At 37.3% G+C, this 17,140-nt stretch overlaps 1 protein-coding gene and 1 long non-coding RNA gene across 2 annotated transcripts in view; one reads left to right on the plus strand and one right to left on the minus strand.

The window, feature by feature from the left end:
• The first annotated feature begins 564 nt into the window (after window positions 1–564).
• Window positions 565–17,140, plus strand: part of DDX43 (DEAD-box helicase 43) — a 19,261-nt gene continuing 2,685 nt past the window's right edge. The window contains 15 exon segments of the mRNA XM_026845541.1: window positions 565–904; window positions 1,522–1,577; window positions 1,964–2,096; window positions 3,449–3,556; window positions 4,091–4,172; window positions 5,815–5,971; window positions 6,050–6,168; window positions 6,436–6,546; window positions 7,936–8,077; window positions 11,502–11,602; window positions 12,359–12,446; window positions 14,022–14,149; window positions 14,719–14,828; window positions 15,532–15,670; window positions 16,436–16,565. Coding sequence (XP_026701342.1) covers window positions 565–904; window positions 1,522–1,577; window positions 1,964–2,096; window positions 3,449–3,556; window positions 4,091–4,172; window positions 5,815–5,971; window positions 6,050–6,168; window positions 6,436–6,546; window positions 7,936–8,077; window positions 11,502–11,602; window positions 12,359–12,446; window positions 14,022–14,149; window positions 14,719–14,828; window positions 15,532–15,670; window positions 16,436–16,565 — 1,944 coding nt within the window.
• The window catches only part of LOC113478381, a 16,258-nt gene continuing 13,369 nt past the window's right edge, over window positions 14,252–17,140 (minus strand). Inside the window, exon 3 of the long non-coding RNA XR_003398049.1 lies at window positions 14,252–14,262. This is a non-coding gene — a long non-coding RNA (uncharacterized LOC113478381). The remainder of the gene's footprint in view (window positions 14,263–17,140) is intronic.

Consider the following 17,140-nt stretch of genomic DNA (forward strand, 5'->3'; position numbering starts at 1 on the left):
CTGGGAGGTTGCATGAGACCTCCAGAGGTCCCTTCAACCTCAGCCATTCTGCAGTTGCTTCCATAATGATATCAGCTTCAGTACATTCAGTCATTAAACCTTAATTTGAGATCAATTATGACTTCCCTAAAAAATTCAGACTGCAATGTATCAGTATGACACAAGCCTTGTCACCTAGCAAAATTACTCGGTGCTGCCCTCCCGCCCCAGCCTCTCCTGAGGCTGCCTGCCTCTCCCCCCGCCCCCCTCACTTCAGACGCTTCCCACCCACTCGGGACCCACTTCGTTCCCTTCCCGTCCTACAACACCACAACCTCCTCGGTGGAGCCCACCCAGGGCTGCCAGGAGGCCGGCAGAGGAGAAGGGAGAGAAGAGAAGGCGAGAGGAGAAAGCAGGACTCAGGACCCAGCGGCCCTCAGCAGGGTTCCCCCACCCCTGCGCGGCCGAGCCGAGCCAGCCAATCACTGCTTAGAGCGCTGCCCGCTCTGGCCAATCAGCGCGCCCCTAGCCTAAGGCGCGCCAAGGCGTGTCGCATGGGCCGCGGAGCCTGGCGGGGGAGCCGCCATGTCTGACTGGGACGCGAGCAGCGATGAGGATGCCGGCGCGCCGAGTTGGCCGCCATCTGCTGCAGCTGCCGCCGGGCATCTGCCCCAGCCGCCGGCGACGCCTTCGCTGAATCGCGCTTCTGAAGAGAGCGGTGCCGGACGAAGGAGCGCTGAGTGGCAGTGGGAGGCGGCAGATAGCCTCGGAGGGGAGGAGTGGGAGTCCCGAGGCGCCGAAGGTTCCCGCCACCTGGGGGAGGCGGTGCAGCAGCGGCCACCAAGAGCTGCCACCAGCCAGACTTGGGATGGTGTGGAGCCCCTCTGCTTCCACCTCGATAGTTCCCTGGTTGGGGCTCTCATAGGTAATAATTGCTGCCCTCCCACTCCCCAGGGTGCTTGACCCACTGAGGTAAGCAGGTGGGGGAGGAGGAGGATCCGGCCCTGGAGTGGTTTGTTCTTTTGGGCCCGCCCCTCCCTCAGCACCCTGAGAAGGTGCATCACTGCCTTCTATCTCCCTGGCTGTGAAATGGTCTCATAGTTCGCTTATATCTCTCACAGCTGGGGATGACAGGATGCTTTTGCAGAGTACTGGCTGAGGAATGGAGCTCTCCCACTCGTCCTTTGCCTCCCTAAACTGGTTGGGTTGATGGCTGTTTCTCATGGCCAGTAGTCTATAAGTGAGCTAAAGCCCTTCTCTGGTCACCTGGAGGAAGGGGTATCTCTCTCTCAAATTGGTTTTGCTGCTCCATCTCTTCAACTGAGGTGCTTTCCTCCCCTGCCCTGCACCTTGCATTTGATTAATTGCAGAAAAAAGTTACCTACATTTTCCTGCAGGTTGGTGTCAGAAGTTTTTATTTATGGATGGTCTCATGAAGGTCTTAGGTTTTTGTCACAACCAAAATACTTAACAGTTACCATGTGAAGTTTTTGACAGTTTGGCTTAAATTGCTGTAATACCCGCAGTGTGTCTTTATTACAGGTCAGGGAGGAAATAGAATAAGACAACTTGAGGATTCTTCAGGTTCCAGGATAAAGGTAACATGTGCTGTGTCATCAAGGCCTGGACTCGTTTGGAACATACTTGGTTTTGCTTCCATGTAAACCAGAGTTACTGCAGCAAATTGAAGGATGTTACAATAGGTGTAATAATTCTACTCTTTTACAAGAAGTGATAAAAAGGAAATGGAATTAAGGTTGCAACCTGACTGGTATGTGTAAGTAAGAAAAGCTTACTAGTATTTTTTTGTCCTTGAGTGTGCATTTATTTCCCTTTCTTTTGGAAAGGGAAATAAGGGATCTTTTCCTGGGAAAAGAAGTTAAAATTCAGGGAAAAAAATCAAATTATTATTTCTATATGTATTTTTATATAATGTTTGTCTTTGCAGTATTAAAAAAAAACAGTAAGTTTTTTATGAACAAAGGTTATAAAGGGAACCTGTGAAGCTGAAGTGAAGATTTTTGGCAGTGTAGCTGTGCAAAACAAAGCCAAGATGTTGATTGATGATGCTGTTACAAGATGTGGACAAAACTACATTAGAGATGGGACTAAGAAAGGTAAGAAATGTGGTTTGGAAAAATAAATATATTAAGAATTGTCTTTCCATATACTTGGTAGTTTTCTAGACTGTTTTTATATTATTAGTGTTTTACCAAAGGGAATTAACTTTCACCTTGTTCTTGGACAGTGGCATTAAAACAAAAATATCTAGACATCCATCTCTCAGCTATGAACAGTTCCCCCCCTCAAACTGCCAGGCATCTGTGAAAATTTATTCCTGTGTGTTTTCAACAATTTTAATGCATGCTGAATATTAGACTGCTTAGTTTCTTGCATTATCAGTCTCATTCCCTCAAAGTACAGGTATTGGTTCTAGTTTAAGTTTTAACATAGTATCAGTGCAGTGTTAATTCACTAAGCTTTAATAAATGTAGTCTATAATGCAAACACACTGATTATAGAATGGACAATGTTGTCTTCTTACTACTTTCATGGGAAGTTAACATTTAAGATTTGATGTTGCACATCATGCCTCGCTTTACTAGGCTTTATTGTTAACTTTGCCTGTTAAATGGATATATAAGTAATGATTGTATGTTGAGATGCTGCTTGTGTTACCAGTATTTCCCTTGTATGTGCTCCCAATGACTTTTTGCACAGGCAAACAACATGTGTAGTTGTTGATCTGAGGCACTGATGAGGAAGGAAGGGATCTGAGAGCTGTGTTCCAGCATTAGAATAAAGAATAGAGTAGTTGTGAGTTTTGATTCTTAGAAGTGCCCCAGAAGGTGGACAAGTATGTTTCAAGAGTCTAGAAATAAATACTTTCTTAATATGTGTCACTGTTTTCCCCATGTTTACTGCTTTTCCACTAATCATAATTGTTTTGACATTTATATCTTCAGTGTAAAAAACCTTCTTTCTTAAGAAGTATTAACTTCATCAAAGGAGGAGTATAGAGTGTAACTACACTGAGACTTTATTGTGGCGTCGTTGGCTGCCTTAGCAATAAACCTTGCTCTTGTAGCTGTTAAAAATAATCTTTCTGTCTGCATATCACCTACTGAGTTTACAAGTTTTTCAAAAGCCTGCTTCACAACAAGCCTTATTTATGGTTGTGGAGCCTTATTTATGGTGGAAGGGCAGCATTTTAGAACCTGTCATTAAGTACTTGAAGATGTTGAAGTGCTTCTTTCTTTATCAGAACTGGATTTGTACAGGTTTTACCGATGTTTCAGGCTGAGACCTAGGAAAGAATTTTCTATTTAAATGCTTCATGTCTATTCAAAAATCACATAAGAGGCCTTGCAATAGAAAAAGAAACAGAAAAATTGTTTCAAGGGGGAGATTGTCCTCTGCCCTGCAACAGATACTGTCAAACAGCAGCATTTTGTCACTAACTCCACAGGAAAAACTTTGGACATTATCAAGCCTGAAAATAACCCAAGGAAATCTGTGATTAACTGGGCTTCTCTTCGAGAAAACAGAGCTAAATATGAAGCTATGAAGTGGGCAGGTTAGTTCTAAAATTTTGATGGTATGGTACTTATCTTTACATGATAAATCTGCTGAATGCTTAAAGCTTTTAATTTTTGCTCTGAGATGACTGAATTCCTTCAGTGTCAAAATTTAAATATTTGCAGTGAAGTGACCAGGTCAGCATTTCTCAGCATGATCATGGAGGACACTGTAGTTGCTGAGTGAACTTAAACCTGCTACTCAGTTGGTATTTTGACTGAACCCTTTGAAAATGTTGTTGGTTTGTATGTGACCACAGCAAAAATCGAAGAACTACTAAATATTATACTATATATGTTAGTAGAGATTACTTTAGAACTTGAAATGTGGAGTAGTGGTTCTTTTGTAGATACTTGTTTGTCTCAGCCTTCATCTTTTACCTGAAGAACAGTAGCCTTCCACCACTTTTGACTAGTTTTCTAGTACAAGGCACTGTCCGGGTTTTGGGATTTCCATCTTAAGCTTTAGCAGAATTACCCTGAATTTGTAGCATTTCTTACTGACTGAAGTTTGCTCTTTCTGATGGTTTAAGACTTGCCTCCAATTGAGAAAAACTTCTATAAAGAATCGTCAAGGACTGCATCTATGTCACCAGAAGAAGTGGAACTGTGGCGGTAAGGTCCTTTCTGTAAGGAATCATCTGCTTGGCAAAAATTATTAAGGTATAAAGCCCAGAAAGTGGGAAATGGAGTACTGAGACGGAAGCATTAATGTTAGGGTCTTGTAATAACGTAGATCTTGGGAACTCTTTCTTAAGAAGTAATACCTCATCTGCTAGTTATTGTTTAAGAGTTGTGTGGAAAGTTTACTTTAGAGATTAACTGCTTCTCTAAAGGTGCTTGATCTAGTTGACTTTCAGAAGGGATAAAGTTCATTGGCTTTTGGCATTTTCGTTACATTTCACAAGACAGCATGTTCGCACTTTCTAGGTACTTCCAAATACAATTGTTCGCATGTTGAATACCTCTTGGCTGCCATTTTTTTCCTCCATAATCTTTAGTCAAATATCATCTTCAAAACAATTTTCAACTTATTTACTGTTGTCTTCCTATCTGTCTGTCTTCTCTGTACAGGCACATCCTGGTGAGTACATGCCTTAGCTAACGGTATCTGTTCATTTTGATCCATCCAGCTATATCATTACTTTGCAAGAAAAACAGATCATGTGTTTCAAGTGATTCTATTCAGGCCCTGGTGATGGTTTCAGCCCTTTTCAATAGGTCTAATGACATTGGTGAACATTCTTGAAGCATTACCTTGTGTTACTTATCTTTTTGCATGGTGTTTGTTTTTTCTTTGCATGCCCAGCAGAAAAACATTGCCACAGTGACAAAAGCATGGAATTGACACCTCTTTCCTTAAAGTATATGTACATGTTATCATTAGAACTAGTCAGGAGAAACAGAACATTGTTCTGTAGGTTCAGAACATTCATTGTGGAATAGCACTTTTGTGATGAAGGAATGTTTTTTTCCTTTTTTTATCTATGTGCTTTAAGGGGAAAAAAAGACAGTAATTGGAGAAAAAAAAAAAGTGAACATGAGGAGAGGTTGAACTACCCATTATTTTTGTAGCCCATACCCTGCTTGAAATAGAAATATTTGCTGAATGGAATCTTCAGTACAGGACTAGAATAAACTACTTAAGCATATTAATACCTCTTAATTGGGAGGAGCCTCAGAACCTCAATTTTAATGTAGCTTTTTGTATGTGATGTGTTTTGGGGTTTGGTTGGTTGGTTTTGCAGGGTTTGGTTTTGGAGCTTGTCTTACTGACCATGTTCTCTTTTCTAAACTGGTCTTTTTGTATTTTCTAGAGCATCCAGGGAACTGCTCTGAAAATATTTCAGGAAGGCTTCTGTCAGAGTATAGGCTTCTGGCAAAGAATTCCAATCCATTCCTATGAGTTCTGGGTTGTCTTTAGGTTTAAAAACTTGTCACAGTTACTTAATTTGTAATAGAGTATAATTGAAGTCTGATATGACAGGACTGCAGTTCATGTTTATAACCATATAGAACTTCAAATTAGTCATTCTTAAGAAAAATGGTAATCGATGCCTCCAGAAGTGTTTCTGTAGTAAGGCTTTCTTAAAGGTTAGAATAGTCATAAGCCTCATTCAGGACCCTGAACCTGTTTTGTATTGTTCCAGGAATTAAAAAGAAAAGAAAAGAAGTCAGAAATGCAGTCTTTTGTGTTAGCTCTACTTTTTCAGATAATGAAACATTAAAGCAATTGCACTTCTTTGATTCTATACAGGAAAGAAAATAATAATATAATTTGTGATGACTTAAAAGAAGGTGAAAAGCGCTGCATTCCTAATCCTGTTCGTAAATTTGAAGATGTATTTGAGCATTATCCTGATATTATGGCTAATATAAGAAAAGTTGGTTTTCAAAAGCCTACACCGATTCAGGTATTTCTTCAGTTTTGATGACTCTTTAACTGAAGTTTAAGAGAAAAGTAGATTTAAGTATTTGTTGTTTTATGTTAGTCCCAGGCATGGCCGATCATACTGCAAGGAATTGATCTTATTGGTATAGCACAAACTGGTACCGGGAAGACATTAGCATACTTAATGCCTGGATTCATTCATCTGACTTCACAACCAATGTAAGGATTGTTCACATGTCTGACTTGCCCACCTGTGGATACTTCCCCCCAGCCCCCATGTGATGGTTTTCTAGTATAGAAGATAATAAATCATAAATTGGGAAAAAAATTATAAACCTGGTGGAGTAAGTACCAGATTTGTCACCATAGATTCTGTTGATAGCAGTGTACTGAGAAAGCAGAACAATATAAAAATATTCCATGTCAGATGTGATGGACTTCGCCTAGCCTTCTATACCCACATTCTAAAGATGCTTTTTTTTGCAGATCCAAAGGTCAGCGTGAGGGGCCGGGAATGTTAGTCCTTGCTCCCACTCGAGAACTGGCGCTTCAAGTAGAGGCAGAGTGTTTGAAGTACACATACAAAGGAATTAAAAGGTAATCTTCTCACTTGCTTGTTAAGTAATTTTTTTTCCCTACCACTTGCAGCTTAATTCACCAACTGCATTTGTTAAGAGAGAAGAGGGTGGTAGTAAATATAGTTTCTATTTTCTCAGGTTTTAGGATGCCTGTTTTGAGTACTTTCATAGTGAAAGTCTATTTCTTATAGAGTTGGACTTCTCTGTGTTGTAACTTTGTTGCTTCTTGTTCTGTGTGGACAGCTGAGAGAGTCTGGCTGTGTTTTCTTGGCACCTTGCTGTTAGGTAGTTGTAGACAGCAGTAAGATCTCCCTGAGCCTTCTCTTCAGGCTGAACAAGCCTGGTTACCAGCTTCTCATGTCATGCACATGCACTTCATTCTCTTGACCATCATGGTAACTGCCTGCTGGACTTGCTCCAGTATGGATATGTCTTGTCTTGTCATAGAGGCAGGGGGTACAAAAAATGGATATTGTGCTTGAGTTGTGGTCTCAAGTACTGAATGAAGGGGAATCATGAGTTCACTCAACCTGCTGGCTTACACAGTTGACTTTCTTTTCTGTGAGGTTACACTTCTGAATAATGTTCAGTTTCTTGGCCACCCAAGTCTTTTCTGCAAATGCATCTTCTAGTATGTTGGCTCTCAGACTTAGGGTGATTCCATCCCCATTTTGATTTTGTTAAACTTCATGGGATTCCCATCAGCCCATTTCTTTAGCCTTTTGCGGTTCTTCTGAGTAACAGCCTCGCCCTCTAATGTATCAACTACTCTCCCAATTTGGCTTCATCCACAAACCTGCTGAGAGTGTAGATCTTCATTTAAGCTGTTAAACAGACATTACTGTGCTCCAAAACTTACTTTTAGTACTCTGATAACTTTGTATAGCATTCAGAGTTAGTGTTCTAGTCATCAAATATTGAAATACACCTTCTGCTTCCTTCCCCAAAATAGTGAGGAGTTATACAGAGCACATTAAGTTTGTGTGTAAGGCTAATACCCTATTGAGTGCATTGATTGCTTTAACAGCAAAACATCTGACTTTTCATAGTACTGTTTAGAAAATCATACATCCATTCATACGTTCATCTGTTTTTGGTGTGACTATTTTCAAAACAACCCCAAAACATACTCCTAGCTTAACAGCTATCTTCTCTCCTTTCATGAATACTCTCACTGTGATTTCAGGAGAAAGCTGTTGCTGAACTGTTGAGGGACTATCATTCAGTGTCCATTATTTACTGTCCGTTATTTACTGTGATACTGTCAGTCACGCTTACTGTATTCCTACCTCTTGGTAATAACAGATGATACTTTTAAAAGTGAACCAACATGGTGGTATTTATTTGAAAGAGATTGACATGAGTTGAACCTTAATACACTGCTTCTGTAAAACATTTTGTTTTTCAGTATTTGCATATATGGTGGTGGGAACCGAAAAGGACAGATAGATGTGGTTACCAAAGGTGTGGATATTGTTATTGCTACTCCTGGCAGGCTGAATGATCTTCAAATGAACAACTTCATAAATTTGAAGAGCATAACATACTTGGCAAGTATCTGATATGGAATGCACCAGTTGGGAAACGGTTGACTTAGTGTGAACTTAAGATTTGATTAAGTTTTCTTTAAACTTTTTAAATCTTAAATTACAATACACCTTAACATTGAGATTGGTGTTGGAAGGATGGTTCATACTTACCATGATTGCATTGCAGATATGGGAAATTCCCTAGGGAAAAAATATAGTAGGATTCTAGCACAGTAAGCATTTTAAAGATGCTAAATTGTTAGCTCATATTAGTAATGTTTGCTGTTTCAAAATTCATTTTGTCAGGATCAGTTACTAATGGATAAAATGTCTTTCCCATGTTGTCTTTCCCTTTTCTTTTAAAGGTTATGAGTGACTCAAGTTCTCATAAGAAGTTGTGCAGTAAGCACCAGAGTCACAAGTAGTTAGATACTTAAACGTTTGGGTGACTGTCTTTTGATCTCAGTGGGAAAATAGCTATGTAAACGTTGTTATGAGTCCTTATGTCTCGTTTCATTTTTGCCTTTTGATGTGCTGGACACTTAAAACCATTGCAGTTTTGTAAAATACTTTCATATATTCAAATTATTTTTGAGTTATTTGTTTTAACTTGTGACTTGTTGCCTAGTTAGACTATTTGGTCTGCTTTCCCTCCCTTACCTCCACCTCCACTTCCCTCTAAGGGTTTAATACCCATTATGCAGTAACAAGTTAGCTCTAACTCTAATAGTTGTGAGCTTACTGGCAAGGCCAGTGGTGGTATAAGTATCATTATAAATTTGGCCGTCTGGAAAAAAATAATATTATTGGAAGACAGGAGAGTAGCCTCATGTGGAAAAGTAACATGTAAGTGCTAAGCTGGAGGAAACAAAAGCCTGAAACCCTGCTTTCTGATAAGTATAGGAACATTACTCATCTTTCTCTACCAAGGTGAAGTATGTTCATACTACAAGCACACAGTGCTTTGTAAAGCAAAGAATATGTATGTAACCAAAATCAGATGTTTCAACATGTGCAGGGTATAATATAATACGACATTACTAAAAAAATTACGTATCAAATTGAAAAATATGGTCATGCAAAATAGGAGAAAAACATTTGTTGTACCACTAGCAGTTAGGTATTTTCAGAAGATTGAAAGCAGCACAAGGACCACGTTTCACAATGGTTAATGTCTCATGCCTCAGGCTTTTTGGGAATGCTGTGCTTCCTTAGTTTCCATATGAAAAGTTGAACATCCAAAATTCTGTTACCATATATTTTTTCCTTGTAGTTTCTTGTACTTTTTAATACATAAGATGCTTTCTGTTTCCACAGCTTCATTGTCAATTTTCAGCCAACAAATAATTTAATCTTGAAGCCTTATTTCAGAGGAGAGAGAGGGCTGATAGATTTCAACTTTTAATACCTTGCATGAACACTCTTCATTGAAGCGCTTCATTTACAGTTTTATTTAAAGATATTGATGAGTCTTGTGAATGTTCCTGAAGTGCACTGAGTAGCACTTGCTGGTATGATATAATTGTTTCCCAAATGACTTCCAAAGTCAGAGACTGGTATACTATTGTTTAATTGAAACAAACAAACAAATGAAAACCCAAACTCTTAGAGTTAATTATATTTCAATATACACTGTACATGAAGTGAACTGGAGACAGGGAACTTTTCGCCTCGCCTGACAGAACCATCAAGTTAGTTGTAGTCTTGATTCAGATTTTTAGGAACCCATTTATTCAAGATAGGCTGCTGGTTTTCATGATTTCAGAAGAAAGACTGGGTAATACTGTCATATGTGGCCTTTTTATTGTTTACAATACATGTCATTTGAAGATTGCTTTTTGTTTTGTTGTTTTCAGTGTAAATTGGTATGAATTTATCAGTAATGAGTGCTTTTTTTCTTTTGACGTTATGCTCAAAAAGCAGAAGTAAGGAAATGGGAGTTGTGCATGAATAATTGAGAAGCATTTACGGGAAGTATACTAAAAAAAATACAAATCATGAAGTAGGATATAGAGGATAGATTGGAGTAGTCCTTTTATTCTTCAAATTAAAAAAAAAGTATAAAACTTGCCAGTAACAGGAAAGAAAATTATTTTCACATGAACTGGCTTATAAGAATTTCTTGTCAAGAAATAGAACTGAAATGAATAATATTAACAAACAAGTAAATATGCATAGATAACAAGAAACCAAATTGTATGTTAGTTGTGGGGAGACTTACCTTATAAACCAGGACCTGGCTATGTGGTCTTTTAAAAAAATAGTGCTGTTATCTATCTTATCTCTATTACAGCCTTTTTTCTTTATTAAGCAGCTATCAGAAAAAAAGGAAAGTAAATTTCCAAATATTCTGATCTAATACACATATTTACATGCTTTCTTCTTCCTTTCCAGCAAAGTACCAGTGTGCTTAATAGCTGAGAAAGCTTCTGCTGCTATAAGGGGCGTAGTAGCCAACTCTGTATATAAAATTAGTGATGTTTCAGCTTTGACATTTTATTAGAATCTGTTAATGAAATCTCCATGAGTCCTTTGAAAATAAGGATAATTAAATCAAGAAATAGAATTCTTGTCTTCTCTCTCTCAGTTGATTTGTTATTTCAGAGATTTACATAGGTAATGTACTAAAAACCTTCAACAGAATAAAACATCTGAGAAGAATAGAACAGAATCAAGACAGTAGAAGGGGATTATCATTGAAGTCTTATGTTTCCACATAAGTGACTAGAAAATGTCAATAGTTAATCAAAGTTGTATAGATCATGCTTTAAAGGAGAAAAATGATGAGTCTTGGATGGCAGCCTTCTTCCTATGTATGAGACTGAAAACATTCACAAATATGCTTGTATATTAGAAAAAAGATCAGTTTCAACTAGTTGTACTCAGACCTGCAGCTTATTTGTTCCATTTTGGGTTTATTTTTGTTTTAACCAGATGAATGTACTGTCTGGGTTTTTTCCTACCTCTAATGAGGAACTAAATTGATAACTGATATTTTAGTCTTGTATGAGATCTCTTAACATGGTAGAAATGAGATTCCCCCTTTAAATTACAAAAAAAAAAAAATGTATTGAAAGTGTGTTGTGGGGAGTCGTTGTCGTGTGTATGTGTGTCCCGGGTTTGGTTGGGTTTGATTTATGTTGGGTTTTTTTAAATTCTGTGCTTAGTTTTAGGCACCAACCAAATTATTGTTCAAACAAACAATAGTTGTACTTCCTCCTTGAATTTAAGTGCTCTTAAAGATGCTGTGGGTTTTCTTGTTCTGCCCACAAATGAAAAAACTTCAAGGAAATCAAAGAGGTGAAATAAAAGTTGAACAGGTTATGCATTACATTATGGAGTGGATTCTGCAGTTTAAATTGTTACTATTAAAATGGTCTTCTATGTAGTGTCTTGCTGAAACCCTTATGTAAGCAACTAGACACAATAACCTTGTTCTGAGCAGGTGTTAGATGAGGCTGACAGAATGTTGGATATGGGATTTGAACCTCAGATAATGAAGATCCTAATAGATGTGCGGCCTGACAGACAAACTGTTATGACAAGGTATGTAAATATCATAGCGCTCAGTACTTGAACACTGTAAACATAAGGTTATTGTACAAGTTAACTTCAAAACAAACTTGTCAGTTTTATTAACTTTACTAACCTAAATGGGAATGGCATCAATTGTCTTTCTAATTCTGTCTAGTCAGTCCCAATGAATCATTTAACAAATTTATTTTCATTTCATATCTCTTTTCTGATGTTTTACATCAACTGGAAAAACAACTGAGTTAGTCCCAAAAAGGAACAAGTCCTGGGAGTGCTAGAATTTGCCATATCACTTTGAAATGCCACCTTCCATTTCTCCATCTGGGACCAAATGTGTATCCTAATTTTCTGTTCAGTCGGTATCTGAATTAATTTTGAAATTATGCAGGTTTTGGGAGCTTAACAATAGAATATCCCAACAATATTTTTTGTTACCATATTTTGTGTTGGTGCTGCTGTTCCAACAATAAAACAGACTAGAAACTTGCTTATTAAGTATCATTGAACTACTAACTTCACTTTGGCTTCATTAGAAAGGCTCCGTAGCTGTTGCCTGCACTTTTAACCTGGAAAGTTATCTTTAAAGCTTGAGTGCTGTTTACTAATAGCTTCTTAAGATTATTCAAAGTGTTATATGAGCTTGCTACTATTATTGCATACTTGAGTGTTTCACTGGTGTATGAGAAAGAAAGAAGAATGTGATTAAATTAATGAATTGGAGATGATTTGGACTCTATTCTCATGTGTGTGTTTTCACTTGCTGTTCAGTGCTACTTGGCCTGATGGTGTTCGTCGCCTAGCGAAATCCTATTTGAAAAATCCAATGATTGTATATGTTGGCACTCTTGACTTAGCAGTAAGTTGTTCTGTTTGGTGTTTTGTTTTGGTTTTTTCTTTTGGAGAAGAACCTACAGTTTAAAGCAGGAAATATTTTGCTTGTAACTATGTAAGTAAATGCATGTAACTTTAAAATCAATCTGAACTTTCAAAAAACAGCTATTATTCTTTTAAAGCTTCATTAAAAGTTTAGAAAGAACTAACAAAAAAAAGTAGAAAAAAGCTTTGTTGTTGTGTTTCTGTAACAAGATCTTGGAAGTCCTGGATCTTGAGTTAGAAAACATCACAAGCAACAAGAATCAATCACATTGAAGTTTGAATACTGTACTTTAGTGCCAGATGTTCTTTCCTGAACCCTTGTTTTTGCAGCCTTGTCTTTTGTTCAAGTTGTTGTTCCTTAGTTACTTTTCCTTCTGAATGTCTTCCTTCTAATGCATACAGATCCTTATCTGGATCTGACTTTCTGAACTGCTGCTTTGTGGAAGAGTGGAACCTCTGTACTAAGCTCCTGGAGGGCACTTGTCTAGAGCAGGAATATATGTTTTAAGAGTAAGAACTGCCTTTAAAATCCAAAACTTCTACTGTGTAGTTACATACTTGCCATGCTTGTGCAGCTGTGTAATTGGCTTCAGTACCAGCAGAATTTACAGAAACAGTAGTGCTTCCAAGATCTCCACATCCTGGTTCAGAGATTGCTTTGAGTTTTGTTCTTAAATTAGAAAATTTTTCTCTTCAGTTCCACTTTTTTAGTGATAGGGAATGAGGAAACAGTATCCAGTACACTAGGTAGAAATAGGAGGAAAATGTACTTTTCATCTCTTCTGTTCAGAACTATGCTTTTGTCAAGGGGCATTGCTTGTCAAAGGCAGAGGATCAGAATTTAAAGGATATCAGATGCTCTCGTAGCTCCCATTTAATGCATTCTTCTCTTTTATAGGAGCTTCTTTTAATTGAAGAGGTGACCCCTGGGGGATGGGAAAGGATTTTTCCCATGTGGAAAGAGAATCTATATACTTGATTGATTTTTCAGCACTTGTCACAAGATTATGATGCAGTGCCCTGAGAGTGTCTAAACCTTTATTCTACTTAAATACTATACCTTAGACATTCTATGGCAACCATCAAATATAACAAGAGTAAAGTTTTTATTAACAAACGGTTGTTGGAATAATTGGACAGAACTGATAATTTCAAATAGATTACAGAATCTTCTTTAAAATCTTCTCCTTTCAAGTAAATTTGAGTATATTTTATGTTAATCCAGAGGAAGTTGGAGCAATGTCAGTCTTAAGTGCTTCAATCTAATTTTCAGTAATATTAAGAATATTTCACCTTGCTAGTCTGCTAACCTGTACCCTCTAAATCTCTGCAAATATATGATTTGACAAACTGCTTAAAGATAAATGTTTACTATTCTCCTAAAGCAACTAAGAAACTACAAATATATCTGCATTGTTTGAACTCCAAACTGACGCAATTTGGGTTTAGAATAGCTTTTTATGGTATTCTATTACTAGTTTTATAGTGTTGTAATATAGGTATTAACAGAAAAAATACTGTTCCTACTTAGCATCTCTTTTTTGCTGTTTAACAGGCAGTAAATACAGTAGAACAGAGGGTGGTTGTTATTGCTGAGGAAGAAAAGAGAGCTTTCATGCAATACTTCATTGATTCTATGAAGCCAAAAGATAAGGTCATCATTTTTGTGGGAAAAAAACTTACGTATGTAATCATTTCCCAGTATCACGTCTGTTCACTTTTTCTAACAGAAATACTGGATAGTTCCTTATGTCACATAGTAACTACCAAGTGTAACAGCTTTTGTCAACAATGTGCTGGTAGTAGTAGTATTCTTTTAATATTTACTTACTTATTCATTCCTTCGGACTGACTGGTAGTGTGTGTCCTTTTTAATATCACTAATGGTGGTGGTAAATCTCAATTTTTTTCATGTAGTTAGAGTAGATGTTAAGATTCTTGGAGATACATTAATGTGATGTACTGTTTACGTGTATAGAACTGATTGGTGACAGGGGTGTACCATACCTGAGCTTTTTGAGTGAACATGTATTTCTCTTTGTATGTTTGCTTTTATTTATATATATGGGAGGAGTAGTCTTGTTTTCTTATTGTTTTATCATAAATATCACTTGACTTAGATAGGGTTTTGCCCTTTAGGCACATGTTTAGCTTCTGTTGTCACATTATTATCTTTTAGATCTCAATCTAGATGCTGCACTACTATTTTTACTTTTTTTCTTTTTAAAAACCATTGTTTTATTTTGTCCTAGAGCTGATGACTTAGCAAGTGACCTTGGTCTCCAAGGAATTCCAGTACAGTCACTTCACGGTGACAGGGAACAGTGTGATCGAGAACAGGCTTTAGATGACTTCAAGACAGGTACATTTGTATCTAAGTATTGGTTTGTTTAGCCAAGGTTTTTAAAGCTTGTCATATGCAGAATTTTGTCTGTTTGTAAGTGCCATGTGTCTTCAGCACCACAGAAGTGAAAATATTAAAGAACTCTGAATTATATGTTTACTTTGTTAATTTGACAAAATCAAACAAAAAGAGATTGCTTTTCAATAAGATTTGAAATGTCCACAAGCTAAGTAATTTAAGGCTTATTTTATTTTTGAAATCCCTGTGGGAAGGTCAATATTGTGTTAGTCTACAGAGCAGTTAATTTAAGTTTCAAATAATGGTGCTTCCAGTGAAACAGTTCTGCTCTCAATTATGCCAGTAGGGTTATACCTTGGGGATATATGATTGCGTGTGAATAAAAGAGAGTAGTCCTGTGATAAGGATGCCAGCTGAGAATATAGCTGTTGAAGTTTCTGTTCTTTTCACAGATTCTTTATATCAGCTAGGCATGTTTCTAGGTTTTCCTACACCCTGCTGTTCTGCTTGTGAAATACAAATAGTAGTAAAATGACATTTTGAGTTCTTACCTTGTATTTGAAGCCACAAGCATGTGCAACAAGCATATTTTTCCTTTATATGTTAAGAATAAGTGCATTATACACTGGAAAACGGATAGACTCGAGTATGTTTTCTGTTTATTCCATAAACTCCCATTCTCTTTCTCTTGTACTTACTTTAGGCAAAGTCAGAATACTGGTAGCTACTGACTTAGCATCCCGTGGCCTTGATGTGCATGATATTACTCATGTTTTTAACTTTGACTTCCCTCGCAACATTGAAGAATATGTTCATAGAGTAGGTCGTACTGGAAGAGCAGGGTAAGTGTTTACAAGAAAATAGTAATATATTGTCAATATTTTATGCACCACATAGGTGTTTCTTTTGTCAAATGCTAGAGCTACAAGTTATGTGGAGTGGGAAAGTGAAGACTTTATGGTCTATCAAAGTATGTTTTAGATAATAACACACTGCTTTATGTTTTGGAATTAGTTCACAGTAAATTTAAGGCAAACGAGTTTTCCACTTTTCTGTTATTTCATTGAAGTGGATGGGAATAAGGGATGTTTGAAAGCTGCTTAAAATTTGGGGAATTATAGTTCAAAACAACTTCTGTACAGAAATTCTGAAATGTCACTTCCTTGTTTGTGCCTGTGAGCCACTGAGTTGTTTAGTTTCTTAGACAGCCCCGAAGGGAATGGAATTCAAAGTTTCAAAGTTTTCAGCTTATCATGGTGTTAGGACTTCTGAATGCTGCTTTCCCAGATTTGCACAAGTATGATTTTTCTTGTGTACGTGTTTATTTTAATCGTGAGATGAATGTATGTCTCTTCATACTTAAATATGTTGTCTTTATGCTAGGTTTATTGTCTAAATTAGTTGTGCCTTTGCTCTGTTTTAGGTCAATTGCCATATTCTGATCTTTATGAAAAGTTGCTTTCTGTCATGTGTGTAGTAAATACTCAAGCCAATTTTATCTAGTTAAATAATATTGCCTGTAGTACAATTTATTACTGCATAGGTTGGTAAGAAAAGCCTAGCAGCCGTTGTTTGGAAGATCAACAGTTATTTCATTCCTTGTTTAGACGTACTGGGGAGGCAGTAACGCTTGTCACAAAGAGTAATTGGAGAGTTGCATCTGAGCTGATTGAAATTCTTGAAAGAACAAACCAAGTAAGAATACATCTTACTGGGTAAGATTTATAATGGTTCTGGGTTACCACCTGTAACAACAGTTCATGAAGGTCTAAGTCTACCCAGACCTTTGTGAGTGTAGTGTCTCGGGGGAAAAAAAATGGTACTTAAGTATTTCTTGTACTGGATATCCTTGTCTGTATTTTACCTTACAGATGAGTCCCAGAAAAGAACTGTGAACTTAAATCAAAGATTTCCATGTCCAAAGAAAAAGTAAATAACACACATGCCAGAGAGGTCTGTAGAGAATAGGATCTATTTTATTCCAGTATTTCACTTCTGGACACATATTCCAATGTTCTTGTTTAACAGTGTAAATATTAACAATGTTTATATCAGAAGAAGCTCAACTATGTCAGTTTATTATATCTGACAGTTGTGACATCTGCATATGCTTTTCCCAGCTGTCTTTCTCACTGATGTTTGTAAATAATATGGGAAGTAGGACTGAAATACTTTTTCTTACTACCAATCTGAGAAGTCAGAGACAGTTACATTGCTGTTTCTTGCTGTAACAAACATATTTTGCCTAATTTATAGTAAACCCCCAGTTCATGCCCTGACTTGAGTTTGAAATTTTTAATTGGGGGTGGGGG

Source organism: Athene cunicularia, assembly GCF_003259725.1.
Source record: "Athene cunicularia isolate RWA chromosome 3 unlocalized genomic scaffold, athCun1 chr3_part1, whole genome shotgun sequence".
NCBI lineage: Eukaryota > Metazoa > Chordata > Aves > Strigiformes > Strigidae > Athene > Athene cunicularia.